General features: G+C 44.0%; 1 protein-coding gene across 11 annotated transcripts in view; it reads right to left on the minus strand.

Moving 5' to 3' along the window:
* Positions 1-578: 578 nt before the first annotated feature.
* LOC106585563 (fibroblast growth factor receptor 1-A) overlaps positions 579-27,700 on the minus strand; it is a 45,981-nt gene continuing 18,859 nt past the window's right edge. Inside the window, exons 3-18 of one of the 11 annotated variants that reach the window (XM_014171920.2) lie at positions 13,897-14,145; positions 13,676-13,765; positions 12,850-13,022; positions 10,818-10,941; positions 9,594-9,784; positions 8,627-8,777; positions 5,757-5,950; positions 5,187-5,332; positions 4,942-5,063; positions 4,308-4,418; positions 3,199-3,425; positions 3,001-3,123; positions 2,807-2,877; positions 2,563-2,700; positions 1,751-1,856; positions 581-1,521 (exon numbers count right to left, since the gene is read on the minus strand). In XM_014171920.2, the coding sequence (XP_014027395.1) occupies positions 1,345-1,521; positions 1,751-1,856; positions 2,563-2,700; positions 2,807-2,877; positions 3,001-3,123; positions 3,199-3,425; positions 4,308-4,418; positions 4,942-5,063; positions 5,187-5,332; positions 5,757-5,950; positions 8,627-8,777; positions 9,594-9,784; positions 10,818-10,941; positions 12,850-13,022; positions 13,676-13,765; positions 13,897-14,145 (2,393 nt within the window). In that variant the 3' untranslated portion in view covers positions 581-1,344. Of the gene's footprint in view, positions 1,522-1,750; positions 1,857-2,562; positions 2,701-2,806; positions 2,878-3,000; positions 3,124-3,198; positions 3,426-4,307; positions 4,419-4,941; positions 5,064-5,186; positions 5,333-5,756; positions 5,954-7,638; positions 7,784-8,626; positions 8,778-9,593; positions 9,785-10,817; positions 10,942-12,849; positions 13,023-13,675; positions 13,766-13,896; positions 14,146-27,700 lie in introns of all 11 variants that reach the window. The other 10 variants (XM_014171919.2, XM_014171925.2, XM_014171926.2 and 7 more) reach the window with 10 other exon arrangements.

Raw genomic sequence — 27,700 nt, forward strand, 5'->3', positions numbered from 1 at the left:
CAAGTTCTTCCACACCGATGTCAACAAACCATTCCTGTATGGACCTCGCTTTGTGCACAGGGGCATTGTCATGTTGAAACAGGAAAGATCCTTCCCCAAACTGTTGCCACAAAGTTGGAAGCACAGAATCGTGTAGAATGTAATTGTATGCTGTAGCGTTAATATTTCCCTTCACTGGAACTAAGGGGTCTAGCCTGAACCATGAAAAACAGCCAATACCATTATTCCTCCTCCACCAAGCTTTACAGTTGGCACTATGCATTGGGGCAGATAGCGTTCTTCTGGCATCTGCCAAACCCAGACTAGTCCGCTGGACTGCCAGATGTGAATCGTGATTCATCACTCCAGAGAACGCATTTCCACTGCTCCAGAGTCCAATGGGGGCGAGCTTTACACCACTCCAGCAGACGCTTGGCATTGCGCATGTTGAGCTTAGGCTTGTGTGCAGCTGCTCAGCCATGGAAACCCATTTCCTGAAGCTCCTGATGAACAGTTATTGTGCTGACGTTGCTTCCAGAGGCAGTTTGGAACTCGGTAGTGAGTGTTGCAACCAAGGACTGAGGATTTTTACACGCTTCAGCACTCCCATTCTGTGAGCTTGTGTGGCCTACCACTTCGCGGCTAAGCTGTTTGTTGCTCCTAGACGTTTCCACTCTAGCAGGTCAGAAATGTGATAAACTGACTTGTTGGAAAGGTGGCATCCTATGACGGTGCCATGTTGAAAGTCACTGAGCTCTTCAGTAAGGCCATTCTACTGCCGATGTTTGTCTACGGAGATTGCATGGCGGTGTGCTCGATTTCATACACCGGACAGCAACAGATGTGGATGAAATGGCCGAATCCACTAATTTGAAAGCATGCCCACATACTTTTGTATATATAGTGTATACAATGTATGAATGTTCCTTGGAATTGGTCTCAAAAGCAAAATGCTTTAATTTATTATTGATTAACAAATACAACAGACATAATTCTAACTCCGATCCGTCCAATTCATAATCCTTTCAATTCAGTCCTGTCTGTTTCCTTTGTTCCATGGAATGCCCAGAGTAGAGAAATTAGTGAGTGTTTCCTTCTCCTGCACTGTTTGACACAAACAGAAAGAAAATCCCAGCAATACAAAGTGCCCTGAAAACATTTCCACCTCAACCACGAGCCAGCGAACTGCCTTGAGTTCTTGATGCCCTACCAGTCAGTTTAAACATTTCCGAAGTAAGCCCCTGTCACAATCTCCACCGGTGTGTTACCTAGTCTCTGGGAGGGTGGGAAATATCCATACCAGGCCAGCGGTGCAGAGGAGAACACAGGAAAAGGAATGTTAGGGTATTTGAGTGGAGTGAGGTATCAGCGCTTCTTGATGGCCACCCCGTTGGAGTGGGGAGGGAACTTTGGCAGGCAGGGCTCCTCAGCCCCAGCATCATGGGAGAAGACCGAGTCCTCACCCGAGGAGCAGGTGGAGCTGCGTGTGTCGGGGTAGCTAGGGGAATACTGGTCCAGAGGCACAGACAGCTCCAAGTACTCCTGCAAACACACACAGATGGCATTTATGAGAGAGGATTAGACACTGGCCAGAACAGTCATCTGGTTTTGGATATCATTACTTTTACACCCACATACAGACAAGTGGCTTAAATGTGAGGTAAACACATTAACATTTTGCATTTACTCCTGACAGTAACATGAGTGTATCAGCTCTGTTGACTGTGTGTGTGTGTGAACTGCTGAGGTGTGCTCAAATGTGGGGACTCACCTGGTTGGACGTCATGGCCAGGGTGCGGTCCAGGTCTTCCACCAGCTGTTTGAACGTGGGCCGGTGAGAGGGAACAGCATGCCAGCAGTCCCTCATCATCATGTATCTTTGGGAGGGAGGAGAAATGTAGAGAATAGAGTGGGAGAGAAGGAGAGTGGGAAAGGTAGAGTCATAATTCTGCTGCGTCCCTGAGCTCTGGGACAGTATCTTTACTGCGGTGTCCCTGAGCTCTGGGACAGTATCTTTACTGCGGTGTCCCTGAGCTCTGGGATAGTATCTTTACTGCTGCGTCCCTGAGCTCTGGGACAATATCTTTACTGCTGCGTCCCTGAGCTCTGGGACAATATCTTTACTGCTGCGTCCCTGAGCTCTGGGACAATATCTTTACTGCTGCGTCCCTGAGCTCTGGGACAATATCTTTACTGCTGCGTCCCTGAGCTCTGGGACAATATCTTTACTGCTGCGTCCCTGAGCTCTGGGACAATATCTTTACTGCTGCGTCCCTGAGCTCTGGGACAATATCTTTACTGCTGCGTCCCTGAGCTCTGGGACAATATCTTTACTGCGGTGTCCCTGAGCTCTGGGACAATATCTTTACTGCTGCGTCCCTGAGCTCTGGGACAATATCTTTACTGCGGTGTCCCTGAGCTCTGGGACAATATCTTTACTGCGGTGTCCCTGAGCTCTGGGACAATATCTTTACTGCGGTGTCCCTGAGCTCTGGGACAATATCTTTACTGCGGTGTCCCTGAGCTCTGGGATAATCCCATAGTATCCATTCTAATGATAGAACACTGAGGAAGGAGGCTTACAGTTCGTGGGTGCAGGTGGAGGGCTTGTCCATGCGGTGGCCCTCCTTCAGCAGCTTGAACAACTCCTCCACAGGAACCCCCGGGTACGGCGAGCCCCCCAGGGTGAAGATCTCCCAAAGCAGCACCCCGAAAGACCATCTGCAGAGTCAGATGAACAAACCCGCCAGTCAACACACCGGTCACATGAATCTGACCAACTTCTGCCCATTCCAACAAATGATAAAGGTATCTATTCCATACTCACACATCACTTTGGTGCGTGTATATCCGGTCAAATAGAGCTTCTGGGGCCATCCACTTGACTGGTAAACGACCCTGTGGGTTAAATGCTAGTGTAAATTGGCTTATTTACACAGGAGATGGAATAAGCTAAGGGGAAGCAATTCTCACATGAATTAGCATGGCTGAGGTAGGTCATGTAATTAGTAGCACACTCACATTGGTGGTCTTCTTATAGTAATCAATATGGTGGATATCTCTGGCCAGGCCAAAGTCTGCGATCTTCATCACGTTGTCCTCGGTCACCAGCACGTTGCGTGCTGCCAGGTCTCTGTGGATACACTGTACACAGACACATAAGAACTAGGTCTAGCTGGCCCAGCACATACACTGCATCTTTACTGTACTATACTTAACTGTGCTGATGTACGTAGAGTCGGATCCTGATGTTACCTTCTTAGAGGACAGGTACTCCATGCCGCGGGCCACCTGGTAGGCACAGGACACCAGGTCTTTGATAGACATGTTCTCTATGGGCACCTGGTCAGGGTTGTAGCAGTACTCCATGCCTGGTGGACGCCGAGCTCTCAGGTACTCCCGGAGGTTTCCCTTGGAGGCATACTCCACAATAACATAGAGAGGGCCTGGGGAGGGATGGGGAGACAAGGGTCACTCACTATTCAACAGCACTAGAGGATGTGGCATTTAGAATAACTTTGTGACATCTGAAACAACAAGACAGACTGATAGGAGCAGAACGGCATTTCAAGTGGTGAGGAAGGATTTCATTGAGGGGTGAGGGGTCATAGTGAGAGTTAAGCTCTGAATTATAACCAACAGCTGTATCTTTCTCCTAACATGCCACACAGACAGAGAGAGAAGACTAATGGTGTATTCTGGACAGCCATTTTGTGGTCAGGAAAAAAAAAAAAAACATTACAAATCACGGAATTAAGACTCTACAAGATGTAAATAAAGAACAAGAAAAATAATCGAAATGTCTGTTAACGCGTGTACTCAAGTGTTTAAACAAAATCGACATCACTATAGTAAAATGTATTGACTTGAAAACAGTTTGCCAAAAAATTTTAGTTTGTATTTCAAACCAAGCCGGGGGGAATAATATGTGCAATGCTACCAGATTCCTACAGTAACTTCTACTAGAACTTCTCAAGGGACGAGGTGGAACAAATACCAGCCTTGTGTTTAGGACAGAAAGCTCTGCAATGTTCACAGCAGGGTCAGAACACAGTGCATGGTGCCAGGGCTTGTCAGTGAAGATTTGAAAGATATGGCAACCCTGGCAGCAGCTGTGGTCATCTCAAACTGAGAGCTCGGAAGTTAGGTGTCAGAATCCCTTAACCATAACATTGGACACATTTCTGCATGCTGATCTGAACATGCTGTTAAACAACTGAACAATGCAAGGGTCTCAAAACACTTTCTCAAAACTAAACATGTTTTCAGCATTTCTGAATGAAAGATTTGAAGGGAAGAAGGGGGGGCTGTGCCAGTGTGAGACCTACCATCCTGGGTACAGGCTCCCAGCAGGTTAATGATGTTCTTGTGCTTCCCAATGATCTTCATCATCTCCATCTCGGAGATCAGATCTGACAGGTCTTTCTCTGTAGCGTCAGCTGAGGGGAGGAAAGAAATTCCATTTTGTTTTACTCATAAAATTCACTCAATCCTGAAACCTCTATGATGGGAATTCTTTATTATTTGCACATGTACAGTAAAACAATCCAAGATTGTAAAAAACTAAGTAGATTATGCTACACAAAATGATTTCAAAGTACATTTACATAACTATTTAAAAATGTTTTCAAAGGCACCAACTATACGCAAAAGGCTACAGTCTACTTCCAAAGAGACATTCATGTATTTTCCTACATCCCCACTCGTCACAGTTTTATTAACACAGTCACATATCCTGGTCTCCCATTTACAGCGGCCAGGAGCCCGTAGGAGATGCCTCTTATGTCTGTGCATCACGGCTCTGAGTAAAACTCTCCTCCCATCTTGTAATTACTGTTGTGGCTTTCTGCTACCTTCTATGCTCCTTTTAAATAACTTCCCAACATGCAGTATAGGAGACTCAGCCATGTGCCCAAATCACAGGTTTGATATGGTTTATGAGGGGGGAAAAAAACACCTTACATTTGAGCATCTTTACAGCCACTTTGGTTATCCTGTTTGGCTTTTCTTTGTCCATCCCTACAGCCTCTCCCATCACCACCTGGCCAAAGCAGCCTTCTCCCAAGGGTTTCCCCAGCACCAGTCTGGGTGGGTCAAAGGATGAGGAAGAAAAACAAATTTGAGACGATTGTGACAGACAGGCAATTTTCCCATTCCATGTGTTATGTGATGTCTGTATTTGATAGGTGTTCCAGTCATCTGTGTACCTGTCTCTGGGCAGCTCCCAGCGTGGGTCCTGGGGCAGCTCATACTCAGACACCCCAGACAGCATAGGAGAGCCGCTGGACGAGAGGCGGGAGGGCCGCACCAACATCACCCCGGAGTGGAGGGAGGAGCTAGAGTCCACTGACACCTGGAATACAGAAGCCTGCTGTTACTCTCTCATAGTGGAGCCAGGAAAGGAACAACAGACAGAAATATGTCCAGTGTGGACAGAAAGTACATGTACAATTTGTTAAACCCCCAAAATGTTACTGAAATAAGTCTGTAGACACAATGTCACAACTACAACTAATTGATCCCAGTGGAAGCAGAGAGCAGGATGGAACGAACACCTGCCCTCCACTCACACCAACCTGAGTCAGCCCATGGGCTCTTTGGGGAACCAGAAGCTCAAGGAATTAATGTTTTTTATTTTCACAATATAATGAACACTTCCATTTCAAAAGAACAAGTTAAACCAATTTGAAGATTCCATAAAGATTACACTAAATGGGATGAGAATACTAAAAAGAGCAAGAAAAGGTATAAAGATTTCAAACCCCCTATCTACTTTCTGTTACCTGTCTGCGCAGGGGGATGCTTTTAGCCAGCTTGTGGACAGCCAGTTGACTGCTGAAGTCACTCTTCTTGGACGAGCTGCGCATCTTTAAGATGATGGCCACGGCCACCATGACAGCAATGAGGAAGAAGCCCACACAGTAGATCAGCACTTCCAGGTAGGTTTGGTTGGGTGGTGGAGAAGGGGGGACTGCTGGATGAGGGCAACGCGATAGGATAGGGGGCAGGAGGTCAGCCACACTGGGTCAAATTGCAACTACAGAGGTCCACGCATTCTCAAATACCAATCACACTTTCACAACACAACACACAGGCATGTAACACACACAATCACCCTGACACGTACACTAAGACCACTCAGCTGACATGTACAGAAAAACAGAGCCCTTGACACCACTGGCACAAAGCGCAGAGCACAAACTCCTATTGTGGCACCATAATCACTTCTTTCAGGCATAGGGTTTCACTCCACATTCTTTTCCAGTGTGACCCGCAGCCATATTCTCTAGTGGCAGAGAACAGCCAAGTTCTCTTGAGTTGGGACAAACCCAAATATATTACACAGAGCCTTTTGCAAACTGATGAGCATTAAACCGGATGTACATTAAATATACTAACTTATGTATTTATTTGTGTGCAATGGCTCTGTTTTTAAGGAGAACATGTGATATCACAGGCAAAAAAACAAACAAAAAAAACATGCCATTGAACACCAATACACATTTTAAACATGTTCAATAGTAAGTTTAGTTAAATTATTTGTCTAAAGTAAAATGTCCCATTCTGACTTCCTTAGGGCACATAAAATGGTGGTTCTGCATAAAAGCCCAGTTTTAAATGGCTTGTGTGGTGGTTGTTGGTACAAACAATTTTCATTATGATTTCCTTGTAATTACAAAATTTGACATTGACTCTCATGATAAGAAGCAAACCACCTAGGTACTGAAGTAGACTAGACAAAATATAAAATGTGTTTAATCAAAATCTACTTATCTCCAATAACTCCAATTCAGATCAGTGTTGTAATATTTTGCAATATAGATTCAAATTATCATATTGGACGTTTCTTTTTTACCTCGCTTTCCAAAAAACACCAGAATGATACCAACACCAGCAACACAAGTGAGCTGCCCTTGTGTCTAGAGGCTGAATGACAAGCAGCTTGATAATTGGACAAATTCCAACCCTGAGGAATGAGCCGTCCACTACAGTGGGCCAATTATCAAAGCTAGCCTTAAGAGCAGGCTTTGTCCTCACAGCAGGAAATGACATCAGGGATATATGTCATTTGCAGTGCTTGTCAGAAAACATTAGCCTTACACATAATCAAATGTAAACACCATATTGAAACCAGAATGGGAGAGACAAAGGTTTGCGTAAAACACCAACAGTACTGCCAAACAACCCCTTCTCAATGTAAAACTTCAGCTTAAAGCAATAAAGTAGAAGTGCATTGTAAAGTTAATCACAAAAATGACAAATAATTTATAAAATTGGCCAAATAATGTTAATTGTAGTCATTTCTTTTTATTCTACTTTCCAATTTTGAGGGTATAAACACTTGAACTTTCCTATTCAAGGGTTGTCAGACAGGGTGTTTGGCATTCTGTTATTCCATAAAACAGAAGACAGAAGAAAAACATTTCTCAACATGGACCATACTGTCCCATCCAGAAAGGTTGGATGGGCCTGGAACCATGCTTACAGGGTGAGGGTGAAGGTTAGTAGCACAACCTGGCCTGGCTTCCACACACATTAACATTGTTCACTGAAGTAGGGTCTACAGAGACCATATTCAGAGAAATGTGGAAAGTGGATGACCAGGCCAAAGGGGAGAGGAAGAAGGAAGTAGAGATCAGAGGAGAGAACCATTGATACCTTTAACAACGGACAACCATGCAGAGTGATGAGATAACCCGATAGAATTGCCCGCCAAGCAGGTATACTCCCCAGCGTCATCAAAAGACACATTCCTCAGTTGTAGGATTTCCATTTCCTTGTCCGTGGTGTTAAGGCCAGCAGTCTAGAAAAGAACAATGGAAGCAGACCCGACAAGAGGCCCAGAGGAAAAAGGGAGGCATGAGTAAAAGATTCTGAAAAGAGAAAAACTTCTGGTAGTGGAGGGGACAGGACAGAGGGTGGGTGGGGTGTTCACCCCCCCCTCTCAGTCCAACACCATCCCCCCCCCCCTACCAAGAGTAAAAACCCACACTGCCATTAGAGGGCGCTGACAGAATCAGCCCTCCAGACAGTTAGTGGAGGAGCTAGTTAGGTAGAGACCGCACCGCAGCACTGAACCCCTTCACTGTACCATCACCATTTGAGGAGAAGCAGGGACAGACATCCCATACCCTATAGACTCATCTCTACATGCAAGAGATGAGCTACATGGAAAACCCCTCAGCAGAGCACACACACTCACTCTACCATACAACAAATCCACAAGAAAAAAAGGAGCTCATTGAAAGATGGAATGGGTGAGTAAGACAGCTGAAAAGCAGTGGGGGGAAAAACAAGGCAGTAATAAGAGCATAAGACTTTGAAGTGCAAGGGAGTGAAAGTAATAGCAGTGGATGGCAGGAGAAGCCCTTATTTGGATGGCACAGGAGAGCCATGGGGCAGGGAAGAGAAAGCAGTCCAACATAAACCAAGACTAAACACATTCAACCGCTCTGCTGGGAATTTTCCATAGAGTCATTTACAGTCAGGAGCACCGAGGCGGGATAGAGGGAGGGAGGGAGCGAGGGAGGAAAGAAACAGCTGAGGTTGTCCCTAAATAAGTCCCTAGGTCTCCAGGTGGCCCTAACAGCCCCTGGCTGAGGCTCTCTGTGTGCTCTTAGCTACTGCTGCTACGTGGGGCGGTTACCTTGGGCCTCATGCCTGATGACGGTCAGCCAGGCTGACTGATTGGCCTCGCCTATATAATTGGACACTTTACATATATACTCCCCGCTCTCCTCCTCAGTGACATTGTAGAGGGTCAACACCTGAGTGTCCGAGCTATTGACCCCAGAGTGCTGCAAACAAAAACAAGTCACGTGCAAGAAGTCAATGAGGTTGTAACAAACATTTAAATAATCAGATTGAGGGGTCAAAAAGCAGTTGTCTCTGTTGAATGAGATCACAATCATTTGTTAGTGTGGACTTTCCTCTCTCAAGCATAGAGTTTTACTCAACAGGGCACAGGAAACTACCTCTTACATAGAGGGATCATATCCTAGGAGAGGGATACTATTTTCCCTCCTTTGTCAGATAGCCTTGAATTGATAAAATAGAGAAGACACAATGAAACTGATACAATGAAAATGATCAACTAGATTTAATTGAAATCTAATACTGTTTGGCTGTATTCCCCAAGTATTACATGGGGTGCCATCTCTTACTTTTGGTGTGTTCGTAAGTTCACTCTGGAGTGCGCTCTAGGCATTCGTAAATACAGAATGTTGGCAGATTGTCTGTTCCTAAATTCAGTGCGTTTTGATCTCAGAGTGTTCAAAGCGCCCTAGCAGAGCTGATTAGGCTGTTGTCCTGTTATCTATAGCCGTTGGTGACTAACTGTGCTGCTGACAACAATTTAATAACATTGTTTTGCCTACGTTTACTGACACCGGTCATATTCAACGGGTGTTCCGTGTTCATAAATTCAGCAGTTATTCTGCGCTCTGGCACAGTCAGACTAGAGTGCTTTGAAATCTGGAGTAGATAGCCAGAGTTACGAACGCACCCATAACCTACATTTTATCACCTTTTGTTCCAGACTGAAAATAATACTTGCAGCCATGTGGTGTGTACAGTCTGGTGGTGGACTCAGTCAGTGCACTGCGAGCCCCTACCTTGAGGACACGGACGTAGGGTAAGCCATCAGGGCCCACGCGGCTTCCATTGACCTCGATGTGCTTCAGCCACTGGATGTGAGGCTGGGGGTCACTGAACACCTTACACTCAAACTCCACATCACTGCCCACCACCGCAGTGTTATTGGCTGGCAGTCCGGCCTGCAGGATGGGTCTGTGGGGGGAACGCTCTGCGACACATACACACAGACACATGTCAGTCACATTGAAAGACATGTCAACCACATACTTTTGGAAAATCCTAGTGGTCATTGCAACAGAAATACCTTGGTAAAAACAATGGATTACCATTGGGGAAACAACAGCAAATGATTTTGTGACGTTTCTAGTTAATTCCAGTAATGAATAGGGATTGAGGCATGCCTGAACTAGGAGAGTAACAGACAACTGGAAGAGGACAGCTCTGTGAGTAGAGCCTGATCTAGGCCAGGTTACAAGGTTACCCTGATCTCATGTCATTTCACTACTTAAATACTTTACAGCCAGGGATATAACAGTTCCCCTACTACTCTGTCGCCTGTATAATTGTTGCCATTTGACCCAAATGACTGGAAACACAAGCTTGCAGACAAGTTTGAAGCCGCTGCCCTGAGAGAAATGTTCTCTGGGCGCCCTTTTGATGACTGATAACTCCCCCAACCGTACTAATGAGCCCAGCATCTGGCAGGGAAACAACTTGTCAGGCTTCGGTTGCTTTCCTGATACAGAGATCAGTGTGGTGCTTTGCACACATTTTGTAGAATTACACTCCGTCTCCAAAATGATCTCACAGCTGATCAAGGTTGGGGACTGAAGTCACGCCAACCCCAGGCCCAGCCGCAAATATCCCAGGAGACACCACTGTCTGTGGTGGAGCTTTGATTTATAGAACCAATGGAGCGTGAGTAAGTCACAGGGCAGGTCCAGGAGGGAATATTAATTTCACCCTTTTACACAGCTTCATCGACAGAGCCACAACGCAAACAAGGTTCATTTGGGAAAAAAAGACTAATTTGAAAGACCATGTGACTCTCCTTGGAAAAAGGGACACCATTACTTCGATTACTAGGGCCTAGTGTTGTAAACCATTAGCTATATTGAACCAACAACACACTTAGGCTACATGGATATCCAATTGATGATTAAACCAGGGGAATGGGTTAGGCTTCGGGATGCTTAGCAAGAAATTTCACCTATAAAACGACCCCGATCAGAGAGACTTACCGACAACATCCAGCTGGTAAGTGTGGTTAATGCTTCCATGTTGGTTTTCTACTACACAGGTGTAGTTTCCCTTGTCGGATGGCACTACAGACTCCATGATGATGGTCCACATGTGTTCTCGAACCTACAAATTGGAGAAGAGGAAGGTTCAATATTTTGTCAAAGGAGGAAGTATGGAAGGCACTTGAAGATGACAGCTGGTCCAACCAAAGCACTAAGACTTAAATAGATCCGCAAAGCCCCATACTTTCACAAGACATCCTATCAATATTATAAAATGCGAGAGACTTGTTTAGATTATAAAGAAGGTGGTAAAGCCAGCCTGATTCATAAGTTCATTTCTTGAATGATTATTTTCTGACATTGGGATTTACATAACCTCTCAAGAGCACATTTAATTCTGCTAGTTAATATTTCCCCATTTTGTACAAATAACTAACGAGTTCAATGATGTCTAATGAAATCCAGATCAAAAGATTAAAAAAAATTCACCATGGGAAGGAGGAGGAACTATCAGGATACTATTTCCCATGTTGTATAAAACTATTGTGGTCCATTGCTTGAGGAATAGTACATTAATGCACTATTGGAAACATATTGAGGCTGGGAAACTGTTTTTTTGGTGGTTACATGACTTGTATGTCACAATCTGTTCCGGGAAAACCTACGGTTGACTACAGTCAGGTTACAGCCCATGTACATCTAAGGCTAAATCCTGCTCTCTATATTCCAAGTTATAATTGTTCTTCCATAAATCTGCCAAGACCGGTAGTGTGTGATTAAACTCGAACAAACCTCTCAGACAATGGCAACATCAAACACGCAGACCCTGCATTACGCTTTCTCTCATTTAGCTAAAAATGTACTGGGGTTCTACAGCTGCTTCTGGCCAGATGTGTTGTGCTTGGGTTAATACATGTGGTCTGCATTATTCCTCCTGCCGTCTCCATACATTAAGACTATATGAACAATGCAGCCGTGGTCATAAAACCAAAGCGCCGGGTGGCTGGCGAGCCCCGTTCATAGACATCCCCAGCCTCCCATCTAGACCTTGACTGAAAAAACAGCAGCCAGATGGTAAAGCTGGGCGGGGGAGAGAAGGCAGGGAGCTGATAGGAAACTCCTTAATGTGTCCCAGCTGGGGGGGGGCCTACCGAGGACAAGGCTGGACAACACCTTGATGGGAAGAGCAGATGAACAGGACCATGGCCCCCTACAATATCCCAGCACATCTTACACCACGTGAGGCTGTCGCAAGCCAACACACAACCGTCCACGCTGCAGTGAGGATATGGTCAACTTTAAAAGCCAAGCACAGTATACAGATGCTATCTGCAACAGGGAAAAGATAAGTAAACGGACTCATCACCACCACGCCCATTACTGTGAACTGTTTACACGGTCTCACTTCCTCTGACAGCGAGCTGTCCTGTTCTGTTCTGTTCTCCAACACAGAGATGGAAGGAAAACTGCCTAATGTCAATTGAGTCAGACATGTAGTTTGTCAACGGGCATCAAATAAAAAAACATATAAAAAATAAACTTAATTGGATGTGAAATGGATTTAACTCAAATCGGCAGGATTCATCCTGTCTCCTCTATGAAAAACAAATGACATTGAGTTCCCTTTTTGAGAAGTTGGTTTTGCTATACGCAGATATATCTTGATGGAAAACAAATGCAGCAGCAGTTACCCAGATGCATTAAAATGAGGACAGCCAGGTGTATCCTGCCTCTTAAGGAGGGCTAAAATTGCTATCCTCGAGGAATGCTGTGTGGCACAATCATCCCTTTGTGGCATTGGATTTCACCTTGCATTGTTCCCCAGTTAGAGGAAAGCAGGAGCTAGTTTCACACCCATCTAACAGGCATCTAATGCTGTGGGGTGAGGGTTGGTGATCTAAAAGTGATGATATCACCATCACACCTGCACTCATGGTCAAGGAGTTTGGGGATATTCAATTAGGATCAATGTACAGTATGGTCTTTGGGCAGTCTAGTACCAAGGGGTGAATTCAGGGGGGGGGTTTACCTTGAAGCCCCCGATTCGCTGATCCCTCTTGAACTCCTTGCCGTTCTTGAACCACTTGAGTGTTGGGGTAGGGTTCCCACTGGCCTGGCAGCGGAACTTGACCGTCTTACTGGCTGGGACAGCATGCAACTTTTTTTCCATCTTCTCTGGCTGAGCCCACTGAGGGGCCATTGCTGAGGAACAAGGGAGAGAAAGACAGAAAAGTTAAACACCTCTTCTGACAAAAATTGACATCAATTGTGTGTGCAGGTAGTTTCCATCAGGCGAAGGAGTATTTCATAAAACCACAAAAACAGTCAAGACCATTTCCTGTTAAAAAAAACAACAACAAAAAAAACATACTAAACACCAGTATAGGATTGACTAGTCTCCTGGGGCCCCAAGGTCATCATAAGGGGTGCCCGCCACGCTAGCTGCTTACTTCCCCGTGGGCCCAAGGCAATCACCAGATGCCAGCTGACCACGCCTGACTGGCTTTATAACGCTCCGTAGACTCAAACACTAAATCAGGGGAAGTCTGGAATGGACTGAGCTGAGTCACTAGCGTGACATTTCTTACTCAAGTGTAACCACCACTGTGGGCTGCTATTGTTCCTCAATCACAACCATGGACAAATCACTCTTAGATGAACAGCTAACACGCCTAATAGGTGAATCACACGAACTGTAGCTGAGACTGTAAATAACCAAATTAGTTAGGGCTTTGTTATGTTAAGCTTAAGGCATTAACCTCAACAGGAGCAGAATCTGGACCAAGCTCTGTTCTACCATTTCAAGGAAACAGCAATGGTGACAGGTAGTAGGACTAGGAGGATGAGACACTTACGCAAAAGCTTTTGACTGCTAGACAGCTTTGCCTCCTCTGAGGAAGACTCATCCTCCTCTTCTTCATCTTCAGAGGATGCCAGGATATCAACTGGTGAATAGGAAAAGAGGACAAATGTCATAGGACTTGGGCTTCCCTGCATTGATATACCTTTAATTGTTTCTCTCTACGGGACCAGTGATTTGAGCGCTCAGGTGGTAGCTTTGTATATTTAACCTTACCTGTGACATTGACAGAGAAGTAGGAGCTGTGGTTGCCAAAAGTGACACAGGTGTACAGGCCCGAGTCGGCTGGCTCCACCCCCTCGATCTCCAGTTGGCCGTCTCGTAAACGTGTGTGCTCCCCATCCACCACCAATGCATCGTCCTTGGTCCAGTTGACTGACTCAGTGTTACATTTCAGCTCCAGTCGGTCTCCAGGGTACAGGGTGTAAAGCTCTGCTTGGATTTTCACAGGTGGTGCAGGGACGACTAGGGGGAAAAAACAGGGCAAAGTGAGGGCTAAGTACCTTCCTGTACAATAGTATACATTAAAAAAAAAGCATGCACGCTCCAACTAACATACTGCTAGCACATACCCATAGACTTCCATTAATTATGCTAACGCCAGTTAGCAGTGGCTAGCGAAACTACCTCTTAACTTCCTTCATACTGGACACAAAGGCATAAAAATGGTATCCACGATTTAATCTGACTCTGGGGAATTAGACAAAGGACCTCATTGCCAAAATCCTGAAGTATCCCTTTAGTCACTGGGCTGATAGGAAAACTACAGAAAATAATTGTTCATATGATACTGGGAGATGCATATCAAAATGTATGCAACTGTATACAGCAGGAGACAGATTATATAATATCTACAACATGACCAGTCATAAGAAAATGTCTTGAGGAAAAAAATTACAAAAATCTAAATAGTGCATATAGCTCATATCTGACATTGTGTAAATGTACAAAAAGCTCTCATACTGTGATGCAACAATCTATGTTCTAATCAATTTGATTGATAAAAAAGGCATATGTCAGAGGTTTACACTTAATCTTGTGCCCAGCTATATGATAAAAGGAATCAAAAAAAGACAAGGGAGCAGCTCATTCCTCGATGTCCCTGAAAGAACCATCATCCACAGTCACGCATGGTTTTTGGAATCTAAGCCCTTGTTTGCAGAGCTGAAAATCGAGCTCCAGCCTCTTACCTTCTCCACCCAATCCCTGACTATGCTCTCCATTAAATTCAATCGCACCCCAAATTAGTCAAGGGCCAATCGTCAGGCTGGCAAGGAGCTCCTTGGGAGAGGAAGGTGGAATTAGATTAGAGGAATGGGGAGGCGGCGAGCTAGACACAGAGCTAGACACCTGAGTCCCGTTTTCTACGATGACATAGACGACCAGGGGGTGGGCGTAAACCAATTATGTTGACATATAGTCCATCAAGCTAAACTTTCCTGGGAGTCTATGGGGACATTTGTCTGTTCCAGACACTGGAACAGCATTAGAGGACAACGTGGTCTAAACCTTAGCTATAGGCTGAGGATTGGCTATACAGTGAAAAAGCCATCTTTGCCTTTTCCAAGTGGTATTGTCTGGCACAAACACCTGTCACAATACATTTTCTGCATCATCCTTTGCAGTGATGGGAGAAATGTTTTTTTTTTATAGTTACATATTGCAATATTATTCAGATACGTGACTCCAAGTATCGATTTGCTATGTACGCCTAGTGTTAGAGCTAGTCATCTGTACCTAACCTGTCAGGCTTCAAGACGGGGTCAATCAACTGAGACTGCTGTGTCACGGAAGCTCTCCTCACTGCCAAAGCTGACTCACTCTCCTCTGTTCTCATCCTCCTAGATCTATCCGCTGCCTTTGACACCTTGAACCATCAAATCCTCCTCTCCACCCTCTCAGGACTGGACGTCTTAGGCTCTGCATGCTCTTGGATTGCATCCTACCTGGCAGGCCACTCCTACCAGGTGACGTGGAGAGGATGCGTCTGCACCACGTACTCTCACTACTGGTGTCCCCCAGGGCACCACCTCAAGCTCAACAAAACTGAACTGCTCCCAGGGAAGGCCTGCCCACTCAAAGACCTCTCCGTCACGGTAGACAACTCCAGTGTCGCCCTCCCAGAGTGCAAAGAACCTTGGCGTGACCCTGGACAACACCCTGTCCTTCTCTGCAAACATCAAAGCAGTGACCCGCTCCTGCAGGTTCATGCTTGACAACATCCGTAGAGTACGACCCAACTTCACACAGGTAGCGACGCAGGTCCTAATCCAGGCACTTGTTCTCTCCCGTCTGGACTACCGCAACACTGCAACTCACTGTTGGCTGGGCTCCACACTTGTGCTATCAAGCCCCCCAGCTCAGGCTCTACTGATGGCTACCTTGAGGAAAAATGTACTTTCTATGCCTGTGATGTGGTTGTCCCACCTAACTATCTTTAGATTAACGCATTTACTATGTCGCTCTGGATACGAGCGTATGCTACATTTATAAAGTGTAAATGTAGCTGCGCCAAAAGATTGTTCTCCATCTTCTTCTTAAATAGTGAACCAACATGTTCAGCACTTTTTTGCAATGACTGAGCAAAACAAATTCTCATGCTCTCGTCTCAGAGTACCCCAGTATGAGTAATAATACCCATAAAACCTAGCGGTAACATGGAAAAGGTTACATTTGTTTTTCCACCATAACATTACTCCTATAGGGGATTTTATAAACACTTAAAATAAGGGCTGTGTTTCATGTAGGCTTACCCTGGCGTGACATTTTAATAACCATGTAAATCTGACTTTTTTCAATATACAGTACCACTTAAAAGTTTGGACACACCTACTTAAAGGGTTTTTCTTTATTTTTACATTGTAGAATAATAGTGAAAACATTAAAAACTATCAAATAACACATATGTAATCATGTAGTAACCCAAAAGTGTTAAATCAAAATATATTTTATATTCTTTAAAGTAGCCACCATTTGCCTTGGTGAAAGCTTTGCACACTAGGCATTCTCTCAACCAGCTTCACATGAAATGCTTTTCCAACAGTATTGAAGGAGTTCCCTGCTTTTCCAACAGTATTGAAGGAGTTCCCACATATGCTGAGCACTTGTTGGCTGCTTTTCCTTCACTCTGCTGTCCAACTCATCCCAAACCATCTCAATTGCGTTGAGTTCTAGTGATGGTTGAGGCCAGGTCATCTGATGCTGCACTCAATCACTCTCCTTTTCGGACAAATAGCCCTTACACAGCCGAGGTGTGTTGTGTCATTGTCCTGTTGAAAAACAAATAATTCTCCCACTAAGAGCAAACCAGGTGGGATGGAGTATCGCTGGTGAATCCTGTGGTAGCCATGCTGGTTAAGAGTGCCTTGAATTCTAAATAAATCAATGACAGTGTCACCAGCAAAGCACCCTCCAGATTTCCACCGGTCTAATGTCCATTGCTCGTGTTTCGTGGCCCAAGCAAGTCTCTTCTTATTATTATTGGTGTCCTTTAGTAGTGGTTTCTTTGCAGCAATTTGACCATGAAGGCCTGATTCAAGCAGTCTTCTCTGAACAGTTGATGTTGAGATATGTCTGTTATTTGAACTCTGAAGCATTTATTTGGGCTGCCATTGAGGAGGTGCAGTTAACTCTAATGAACTTATCCCCTGCAGCACAGGTAACTCTGGGTCTTCCTTTCCTGTGGCGGTCCTCATGAGAGCCAGTTTCATCATAGCACCTCATGGTTTTTCAAATCAAATTTTATTTGTCACATGCGCCAAATACAACAGGTGCAGATCTTAGTGAAATGCTTACTTACAAGCCCTTAACTAACAATGCAGTTAAGAAAAAAAAGTGTAAAGTAAAAAATAAAATAAAAAACACAAAACAACCCAGTAACAAATGAAGAGCAGCAGTAAAATAACAATAGCGAGGCTACATACAGGGGGTACAAGTACAGAGTCAATGTGCAGGGGCACCGGTTAGTCGAGGCAGTATGTCGATAGAGTTAAAGTGACTATGCATAGATAGAGTAGCAGGGGTGGCAGCCATTTGGCTGGGTAGCCATTTGATTGGCTGTTCAGGTGTCTTATGGCTTGGGGGTAGAAGCTGTTAAGAAGTATTTTGGACCTAGACTTGGCGTTCCAGTACCGCTTGCCGTGCGGTAGCAGAAAGAACAGACTATGACTAGGGTGGCTGGAGTCTTTGACAATTTTTAGGGCCTTTCTGACACCACCTGGTATAGAGGTCCTGGATGGCAGGAAGCTTGGCCCCAGTGATGTACTGGGCTGTACACACTACCCTCTGTAGTGCCTTGTGGTCGAAGGCTGAGTAGTTGCCATACCAGGCAGTGATGCAACCAGTCAGGATGCACTTGATGGTGCAGCTGCACTTAACTGCACTTGAAGAAACGTTCAAAGTTCTTAAAATGTTCCGGATTGACTGCCCATGTCAAGAAGCCTAGTGGTTAGAGTGTTGGGCCAGTAACTGAAAGGTTGCTGGATCGAATCCCCGAGCTGACAAGGTAAAACATCTGATGTTCTGCCCCTGAACAAGGCAGTTAACCCACTGTTCCTATGCGGTCATTGTAAATAAGAATTTGTTTTTAACTGACTTGCCTAATCAAATAAAGGTAAAATTGAAAAATATATATATACAGGAAATATTGAAATGCAAATTGTGTTGCTATATACACAGAGTGTACAAAAAAACAAAAAACACTTTCCATGACAGACTGACCAGGTGAAAGCCATGATCCCCCTATTGATGTCACTTGTTAAATCCACTTCAATTACTGTAGGTGAAGCAGATTAAAGAAGGATTTTTAAGCCTTGTTAAGAATGGTCCACCACACAAAGGAAATCCAGCCAACTGTGGGAAGCATGAGTCAATATGGGCCAGCATCCCTGTGGAACGCTTTTGACACCTTGTAGAGTCCATGCCCCAACGAAGTGAGGCTGTTCTGAGAGCAAAAGGGGGCTGTAACTCAATATTAGGAAGCTGTTCTTAATGTGTTGTACACTCAGTACATGTTTAGAGTATTCCTGTTAGGCTGAGAGAGGATCTCATATCAGAATATATGGAAGTAATATGGCAACAGGTTCATCTGCCTCACCTAAAGTCTATTCTCGTAGGAAGTTGCTATAGACCACTGAGTGCTAAAAGTTTGTATTTCGACTATGTGTGTGAAATGGTCGATAATAATATCAGAGGTATATTTTCTGGGTGACCTAAATATTGACTGGTTGTCATCAAGCTGTCCATTCAAAAATAAGCTTCAATCTGTAACTGATGCCTGCAATCTGGTTCAGGCTCAGTCAACATACCATAGTATTTACAAACAAAACAGAAACTAAATCATCCACGTGTATTGACCACATCTTAACTAACGCGGCAGAAATCTGCTCTAAAGCAGTATCCACACCTATCGGATGTAGTAAATCATAATAGCTATATCTAGATAAAATAAGTTCCGATGACTGGTCCTGAAATTGTGTATAAGCGATCATACAAGAGGTTTTTCAATGATTCCTATGTCAAAGATGTGAAAAATATTTGTTGGTCTGATGTTTAATGAGGATCAACCTGATGCCACACTTGAAGTATTTATGAAACTGCTTCTTCCAGTTACTGATAGGCATGCGCCCATCAAGAAAGTGACTGTTAAAACAGCCAAATCCCCATTGATAGATGAATTGAAAAACTGTATGGAACAAAGATAAATGATATAAAGAATGATAGTAAAAATCTCTGGAGTAGCTTAAATGAAATTCTAGGCACAAAAAAAAGCTAGCTCAGCTTCATCCTTCATTGAGGCAGATGGCTTGTTCATAACAAAACCCTTTGATACTACCAACCACTTGAATAACTTTTTTTGTTGACAAGATAGGCATGACATGCAAACAACAAACGCTGAGCCTTCATATTCATGCATAACGGACCAAATAATGAAAGACAAGCACTGTAGGTTCCGCAAAGTTGGTGTGGAAGAGGGGGAAAAAAATTGTCTATAAATAAGGACAAGCCACCTGGTACTTTTTAAAATCAAAAGTAGGCCTAATTATTGTAGTAAGCCAAATTATTTTATATTTGTAAAATTACAGACGAGTAGGCCTCGAGAAATAATTCAGTTTTCACCTCACAACTTGGCTGTCACTTTGAGAAACATGTCAGAGGCCGTCTAAGACGGCCAAGTCGTCAAAAAAACTAAACAATTTGACCCTAACCCCTAAATTCAGAGCAGAGCAATACCCAACGGACTATTATGAGTCAGGCGATAAGCTGTTTTGCAAATTCTGTCAACATACTATTGATTGGACCCGCAACAATACGTGTGATGACCACTTAAAGTGTAAAGCCCATGTTAAGAACAAGGAAAAGCACCGTGTTAGCCAGAGCATGCCTCTTCAAACAACCATTACTAGTGCAAGCACATCAGCAGATTCAAGATGAGAATTTATTCAGGACTTTGTGGCTGTGTGCGCCGAGTCTGACAAGCTAAGCTACGGCCGTTTCTAGTGAAGTATTGCAAACAGGGAGGAGCGTTGCCGAAAATGAAAGCCGTGTCAGTCAAACTCACCTGCCCCGTGTGTTCGACCAACATATGACTGCCATTCTACAGAAGATCCGTGGCAAGAAGTTTGCAGTGGTTGCTGACAAGACAACAGATGCAAGGGATTGCAGCGTTCTAAACATCGTCATTGGTGAGTTAGTCTATTAATATACCGTTGTAATAGCCTACATTTACTTTCTGCAATGTGAATTGTCCACATGCAAATTGTGATATTCCAAACGACGAGCTATTGTGGTGAAACATAGTGATGCATAATGTCAGAAGCTGTCTGCCTCTCCATCTAGCTAACTATGACTGGATCTATATTCTGTTTACACTTGGAATTTAAATAAGACTTATTTTGGTTGAAACATAATTTAAGTTTTTCCTCATCTTTCATTGCAGGTGCTGAAAACCAGTACTTTCTGGTGGATGTCATTTTCATGGAGAGATGTAACTACTCAACGTTTTCCCAAGCTGTACTAGCCTCCCTCCACAGCAACCATCTGAATGATGCTTGGGCAGTGGTCACAGATACAAGGAGGTTCTGAAAGGAGTGATGCCCAACAGTGTCCATATAACCTGTCTCTGCCATGTCATCAATCTGGTGGGTGAGACCTGGCAGCACAACAAATACTTCTCTGAAATTGCATTACCTGTGACATGGATGAGATCTGTCTCCTTCAAGAAGCCTGCCAGAAAGGGAAGACGGGTGAGCTTCCTCATTATGAAGGAGTTTGTGCAGGACAAGGCTCCTCCTGAAGCAGTGAGCTCCAGATGGAATAGCTGTTTTGAGGCAGTGAAGTAACATGCAGAGCATGTTCATCTGTACAGAGTTTTTGTTGGCAGAAAAGTCATCCCAGGCAGTCACAAATATCCTCAGCCAGCTGGAAACAGAGGAGAAGGTGCAGGCCCTCACTGTTAAGCTAACCTTGATCTCGGAGAGCTGCTCCAAACTGATGACAGCTCTGTCAATCCTGGAAGGAACCCACCGTCCCACAGCAGTGTCTGCATACAATGTCATGGAGGATCTGGGCTCTTACCTAGTGAATGGAACGGCAAAAACATGTGGGTATGGTGCCAAGGCAGATGAGCTATTGAGAAAGATGGGGATTTTAGAGAGGAGGGAGGTGCTTGACCATCTCCATGATGCATTCCACTTGGCCGTCAAAGTTCTCAAAGCACTGGGACCACACATCCAGCCAGAGAGGTCTACAGGTTGGCTAGGGTATTCAATCCTAGGCAGGCCCCAGCCATGGAAAAGCAGATTGAAGCCTACACACAACTGAAACCCATGGCAAGCCCATCAACAGAGCTCAGTGAAGAATGGATTGCCTATCAGCACTGTGTGTCCAGGGAGCCCTCACCTGCTTTGGAGCTTGCTGATTACTAGAGGCGCCTGAGTGCGAGATTCCCAAGAGTTGCAGAAGTGGCAGTGCCCTACATCTACTTCCCAGTCAGCTCAGACGACTGTGAGGAGTTTCACCAAATACAAGACTCGACTCACAGACAAGCAAGAGGCACTCACCGAGCTCAACACAAAGAGGCTGACAATCATGTACTTCAATGGAGATGTCTGTGATAGATGGAAAACGTACAATGGACAGACATAGGAGCTCATAAGGTAGTTCCATAGGTTTTGCCTATTGTTGCATTATCACATGACTCTTTTTTCCATTTAAAACGAAACACTTGTGAAGCACTTTATTTGACAAAAACCAATGAATGCAACGTTTTGTTTTTACATAAGTATAACAACTCTAGGTTTTGCCTATTGCTTGCTGCAATGTTGACTAGACTCTTGCATTACTTTTTTTCCATTTATAATGAAACACTTAGAACTCTATTGACGCACTTGCCTTAATAAAAAAAATTGTGCAATGTTGTGTTGCATCATTACAAATTAAATTGTTGACGTTTTATTCATTCACATTTTTAGACACGCTTTCTGATAAAATGTCCGTAAATCGTAAAACACAGAAATTAAAAAGGAAAAAAAGGAATTTTGAAAAAAATAACACGCATTTCATAGGGCCCTAGTTATGGCAAGCCTAAATACGTTCAGCAGTGAAAATGTGCTTAACATGTCACATAATAAAGTTGAACACACACTGTGTGCAATAGTGTGTAGCATGATTTTTCAATGACTACCTCAGCTCTGTACCCCACACATACAATTATCTGTAAGGTCCCTCAGTTCAGCAGTGAATTTCAAACAAAGATTTAGCCACAAGACCAAGGTTTTCCAATGCCTCGCAAAGAAGAGCACCGATTGGTTAAAAAATAATAAATAAAAAAAATCACTACCAAGATACAGGCGTCCTTCCTAACTCAGTTGCCGGAGAGGAAGGAAACTCCTCAGAGATTTCACAATGCCAATGGTGACTTTTAAAACAGTTAAATAATGTAATGGGTGTGATAGGAGAAGACTGAGGATGGATAAACATTGAAGTTACTCCACAATACTAACCTAATTGAAAAGAAGGAAGCCTATACAGAACAAACATTATCTAAGCATGCATCCTGTTTGCAACAAGGCACTCAAGTAATACTGCAAAAAATGTGGCAAAGCAATCAACTTTTTGTCTTGAATACAAAGTGTTATATTTGGGGCAAATCTAATACAACACATTACTAAGTACCACTCTCCATATTTTCAAGCGTGGCTGAATCATGTTATGGGTATGCTTGTAATTGTTAGGGACTGGGGAGTTTCAGGATAAAAAAAGAAACAGAACAGAGCTAAGCACAGGCAGAACCCTTGAGGAAAACCTGGTTGTCTGATTTCCAACAGACACTGGGAGATGAATTCACATTTCAGCAGGACAATCATCTAAAACACAAGGCCAAATCTACACTGGAGCTGCTTACCAAATAGATAGTGAATGTTCCTGAGCGGCCGAGTTACAGTTTTAACTTAAATCTACTTAAATCTATGGCAAGACCTGAAAATGGTTGTCTAGCAGTGATCAACAACCAATTTGACAGAGCTTGGAGAATTTAGAAAAGAATAAGGGACAAATATTGTACAATTCAGGTGAGCAAAGCTCTTAGAAACTTACCCAGAAAGACTCACAGCTGTAAACTCTGCCAAAAGATTATTCTAACATCTATTGACTTGGGTGTAAATTAGATATCAGTATTTCACTTTCAATAAATAAGCAAACATTTCTAAAAACATGTTTTCACTTCAGCATTATGGGTTATTGTGTGTAGATGGGGTTATTGTGTGTATTTAATCCATTTTGAATTCAGGCTGTAACAACAAAATGTGGAATAAGTCAAGGGGTATGAATACTTTCTGAAGGCACTGTAGGTATACACGGAGAGCAAATGTCAGTGGTATGGATGTCAATATCTCATTGCTCAAAGTTGAGAGATTGACTGCATCACTATTGGTCTTTGTGCAAGGTGTTGATGGGTTAAAAGGTACCGAACTGTCTGTTCAAGCAATTGGCATCTTCCCAGGTCCAGAACAGAGGCGAGGCAGAACAGAGGAACTCAGTACTTTGAAGTACCTTTGGCAGCAATTACAGCCTCAAGTCTTCTTGGGTATGATACAAGCTTGGCACACCTGCATTTGGGGAGTTTCTCCCATTCTTCTCTGCACATCCTCTCAAGCCCTGTCAGGTTGGAAGGGGAGTGTTGCTGCATAACTATTTTTAAGTCTCTCCAGAGATGTTCAATCGAGTTTAAGTCCAGGCTCTGGCTGGCTCACTCAAGGACATTGAGACTTGTCCCGAAGCCACTCCTGCATGGTCTTGGCTGTGTGCTTAGGGTCGTTGTCCTGTTGGAAGTTGAACCTTCGCTCCCAGTCTGAGGTCCTGAGCACTCTGAAGCAGATTTTCATCAAGGATCTCTGTATAGGTCATCTTTCCCTCGATCCTGACTAGTCTCCCAGTCCCTGCCGCTTAAAAACATCCCCATAGCATGCTGCCACCACCATGCTTCATCGTAGGGATGGTGTCAGGTTTTTTCTAGACGTGACGCTTGGCATTCAGGCCAAAGAGTTCAATCTTGGTTTCATCAGACCAGAGAATCTTGTTTCTCATGGTATGAGTCCTTTAGGTGCCTTTTGGCAAACTGCGAGCGGGCTGTCATGTGCCTTTTACTGAGGGGTTCCGTCTGGCCACTACCACAAAGGCCTGATTGGTGGAGTGCTGCAGAGATGGTTGTCCTTCTGGAAGGTTCTCCCATCTCCACAGAGGAACTCTGGAGCTCTGTCAGAGTGACCATCAGGTTCTTGGTCACGTCCCTGATCAAGGCCCTTCTCCCCTGATTGCTCAGTTTGGCCAGGCGGTGGATCTTAACTTCTTCCATTTAAGAATGATGGAGCCCACTGTGTTCTTGGGGACCTTCAATGCTGCAGAAATATTTTGGTACCTTTCCCAAGATCTGTGCCTAGATACAATCCTGTCTTGGGTCTCTACAGACAATTCCTTCGACCTCATGGCTTGGGTTTTGCTCTGAAATGCACTGTCAACTGTGGGACCTTATATAGACAGGTGTGCCTTTCCAAATCATGTCCAATCAATTGAATGTACCACAGGTGTACTCCAATCACGTTGAAGAAACATCAAGGATGATCAATGGAAACAGGATGCAGCTGAGGTATAATAGCAAAGGGTCTGAATACTTACGTAAATAAGGTATCTGTTTTTATTCGTAATAAATTTACAAACATTTCTAAAAACCTGTTTTCACTTTGTCATGGGGTATTGTGTGTAGATTGATGAGGGAAAAATGATATTTAAATCAATTTTAGAATATGGCTGTAACGTAACAAAATGTGGAAAAAGGGGTCTGAATACTTTCTGAATGCACTGTACAATGTAGCATATACTAGGCTCTTCCTCCAACCAGGGACCACACCCATACTGTCTACCATACCCGCAGGACAACATTAGCAATCCTGATCACGGTAAGCACTCCATCTCAACAAAGGCTCTAAACAATAAGGGGGAGAGGGAGTACGAGAGTGAGAGAGCAAGAGCGTGTACACAAGAGAGAAGGAGAGAGAGCAAGTGGGGGCCTGCAGCAGCAGGATCTTGTGCCAGTTGCCATGGTGACCCCAGTTGAGCCTAGTAAAGGTATTTCCTGGATCACATGTCTGACATGCCCTTAATCCCAGCAGTAAAAAGGGGCCAGAGGGTAGGATCAACTTTCTCCTCAAAAACCAAAGGGGGGAACGGGAAGAAGCAGCAGCATTTAGGGATGGGCCACAACTATCTAATTGAGACAGGCTAAAACATAAGGGGTCCACCACACTCTATGTGGGGCCATGATCTTGCTTAGACTTTAGGAGGGAAAAAAACCTATCAAGCTGATAAGGCTATGTCAACATTCCAGCTATCAATCTAGCTGCCGACGGCTCTTAAATAACCCATTGACTTGTTGCGGTTGTGGAGCAAAGTCAATCCAGTCTTATGATTACAATTGGGATCACAAACAGCAACAAGTTGCAGCATTGTCTGCCCCTCAATAGTGAGGCCATACTTTGCATACCCTTGTTTTTTATTTTCTTCCAAAATGGGAGAATCAAGTGGGAAGCATTGAGTCAATGTCTAATTGAGGCCAACGTCTAGTTTATGTATTTAGAAATCAAGAGTCATCTAAATGTATACCCTGTGTCACAGTGGGACCTACATTAACATTGTCTACAGTCATTCCATCATTATTTCCATTCATTAAGAAATGTGTGTAACTAAAAATACAGGTGAATAGACAGTCAGTCAAACCAAAGTAGTAAGCTTTCCATGAGGAAGTTGTGGCTCAGTTAATCCTTCTACTTCCATGGTTGGATTAAGATGGATTAGGGACCATATTTTCAGAAAGAAACCCAGCTGGAATAGTCCTGCTGGCATGCTTTCTTCCAACCATTTGGAAAAATTGATTGACAACCCTGAAAATCAACTTAATTACACAAAATCATGAAAGGGATTTTGTCCGAGAAGTATGCATGCAACACAGGGGTTGTACAAAAAAATTAAATAGAGTCTATGTATGAGCACAGGACTGCCTCCAAAAACTGAACACATTGGCTCCAGTCTATAGAACCTGCGCTGGCTTCCAGATAGGAAGCAATATGCCGCGTGAATGACTGTTGGGATTTCCTGCTCTCGCCGAAGTGATGGTTGAGTGCAGCACAGAGATCCCAGTGAAAGCAGGGAGATGGCGTAAGCAGAAAGACCACTCTCTTGGTGGCCAGTCTCCCCCCACTGATATGACCGACAGAGTGAGTGAAGGGTTGATCGTGACAACAGACAGGAATTGCATGAAGTGATAGAACACGGTCTATTAGCAAACCCAAAAGTTTACATGGAAGCGATAACCTTTGGAAAAACTTTCAGTAATGGCCAACATTTCCATCTAAACCCCTCTCTCTGTATAGTGCCTCTAAACCCCTCTATGTCTGAGGAGAGTCCGAATTAGGGTGTCCATGGCAGCTCTGGGTTTTGAGTCCTCTACTGAAGTGTCAGTGTCTTTTCTGCTTTGACTGACACTGCCACAGGCCTCAGTACAGGAAGCAGATCTCACAGTTCAAGGAATCCACCGGGAAACAGTTTTCCCATGTGGCCCCACCATTCAATATCTTGTCTCCTTTAGAGACTTATCTCCTTTGAGGAAGGCCTTTTCAACCCAATCCTCCAAGAGAAACAAGCCACAAACGAATACTCAAGAGTAAGCTAAAATGACACTTTTTTTTTTAAAGGAACTAAGCGACATGCATAAAAACATGACAATTTCCACGTAATAAGCAATTTTGTTTTCCACCCATGACAAAAAGAATGTGACAAAATTATTCTGCCGTGATTGTTTGTGAACAGCTGAAGCGATTAGTCACCCAGCGGGGAAGCATGAGGAAAGTGATGCACTCCCAAGTAGTGTGGAGAGGGGGGCTGGAAGAAAAGCAGAGGGGGCCCTAAATAATACCTGGCCATTTGGTGATTGAAAACTGGGTGGAGAGAATGCATCAAACTCCCCACTCCACCGGCAATATATCCCCCAGTCTTTCTCATTCTAGCTGTAAGAATATACACTGTTTTCTCAGAAACCCTCTCTCTTTGGTTTAGGAAGGGCTCCAAGAGGACTCATGGGTGTTTTTCTTTTTTTAACAGCTAATTTATAGTTTCCTGGTAGTTTACTCTTCCATCTGACAAAAAAAACATTTTCATTACAAAAGAGAAGGAAAGGAGTAGGGACTGCTAGCTAGGTAGTGAAGCTGCCTGGGCCTGAGGCTACAGATGGGAGGCATTTACTCCCTCCACTCTCTGTATTGGGATAAACACAGCCCTGCCTAGTTTATTTTGAAGGCTTACAGCCCAAGATACCCTCGTTCATAATTACTTTAATTATAATGCTGGGCTTTATTATTTTCCTTTTGCAGCACTCTACTTCCGACTGCTGAGTGTAAGCATCCAGAACTATACACCCACAAATCCAGGCAGCCATTACACTATTGGAATTTATCCAAAATACACATTTTTC

This window comes from Salmo salar, chromosome ssa24 (assembly GCF_905237065.1).
Source record: "Salmo salar chromosome ssa24, Ssal_v3.1, whole genome shotgun sequence".
NCBI lineage: Eukaryota > Metazoa > Chordata > Actinopteri > Salmoniformes > Salmonidae > Salmo > Salmo salar.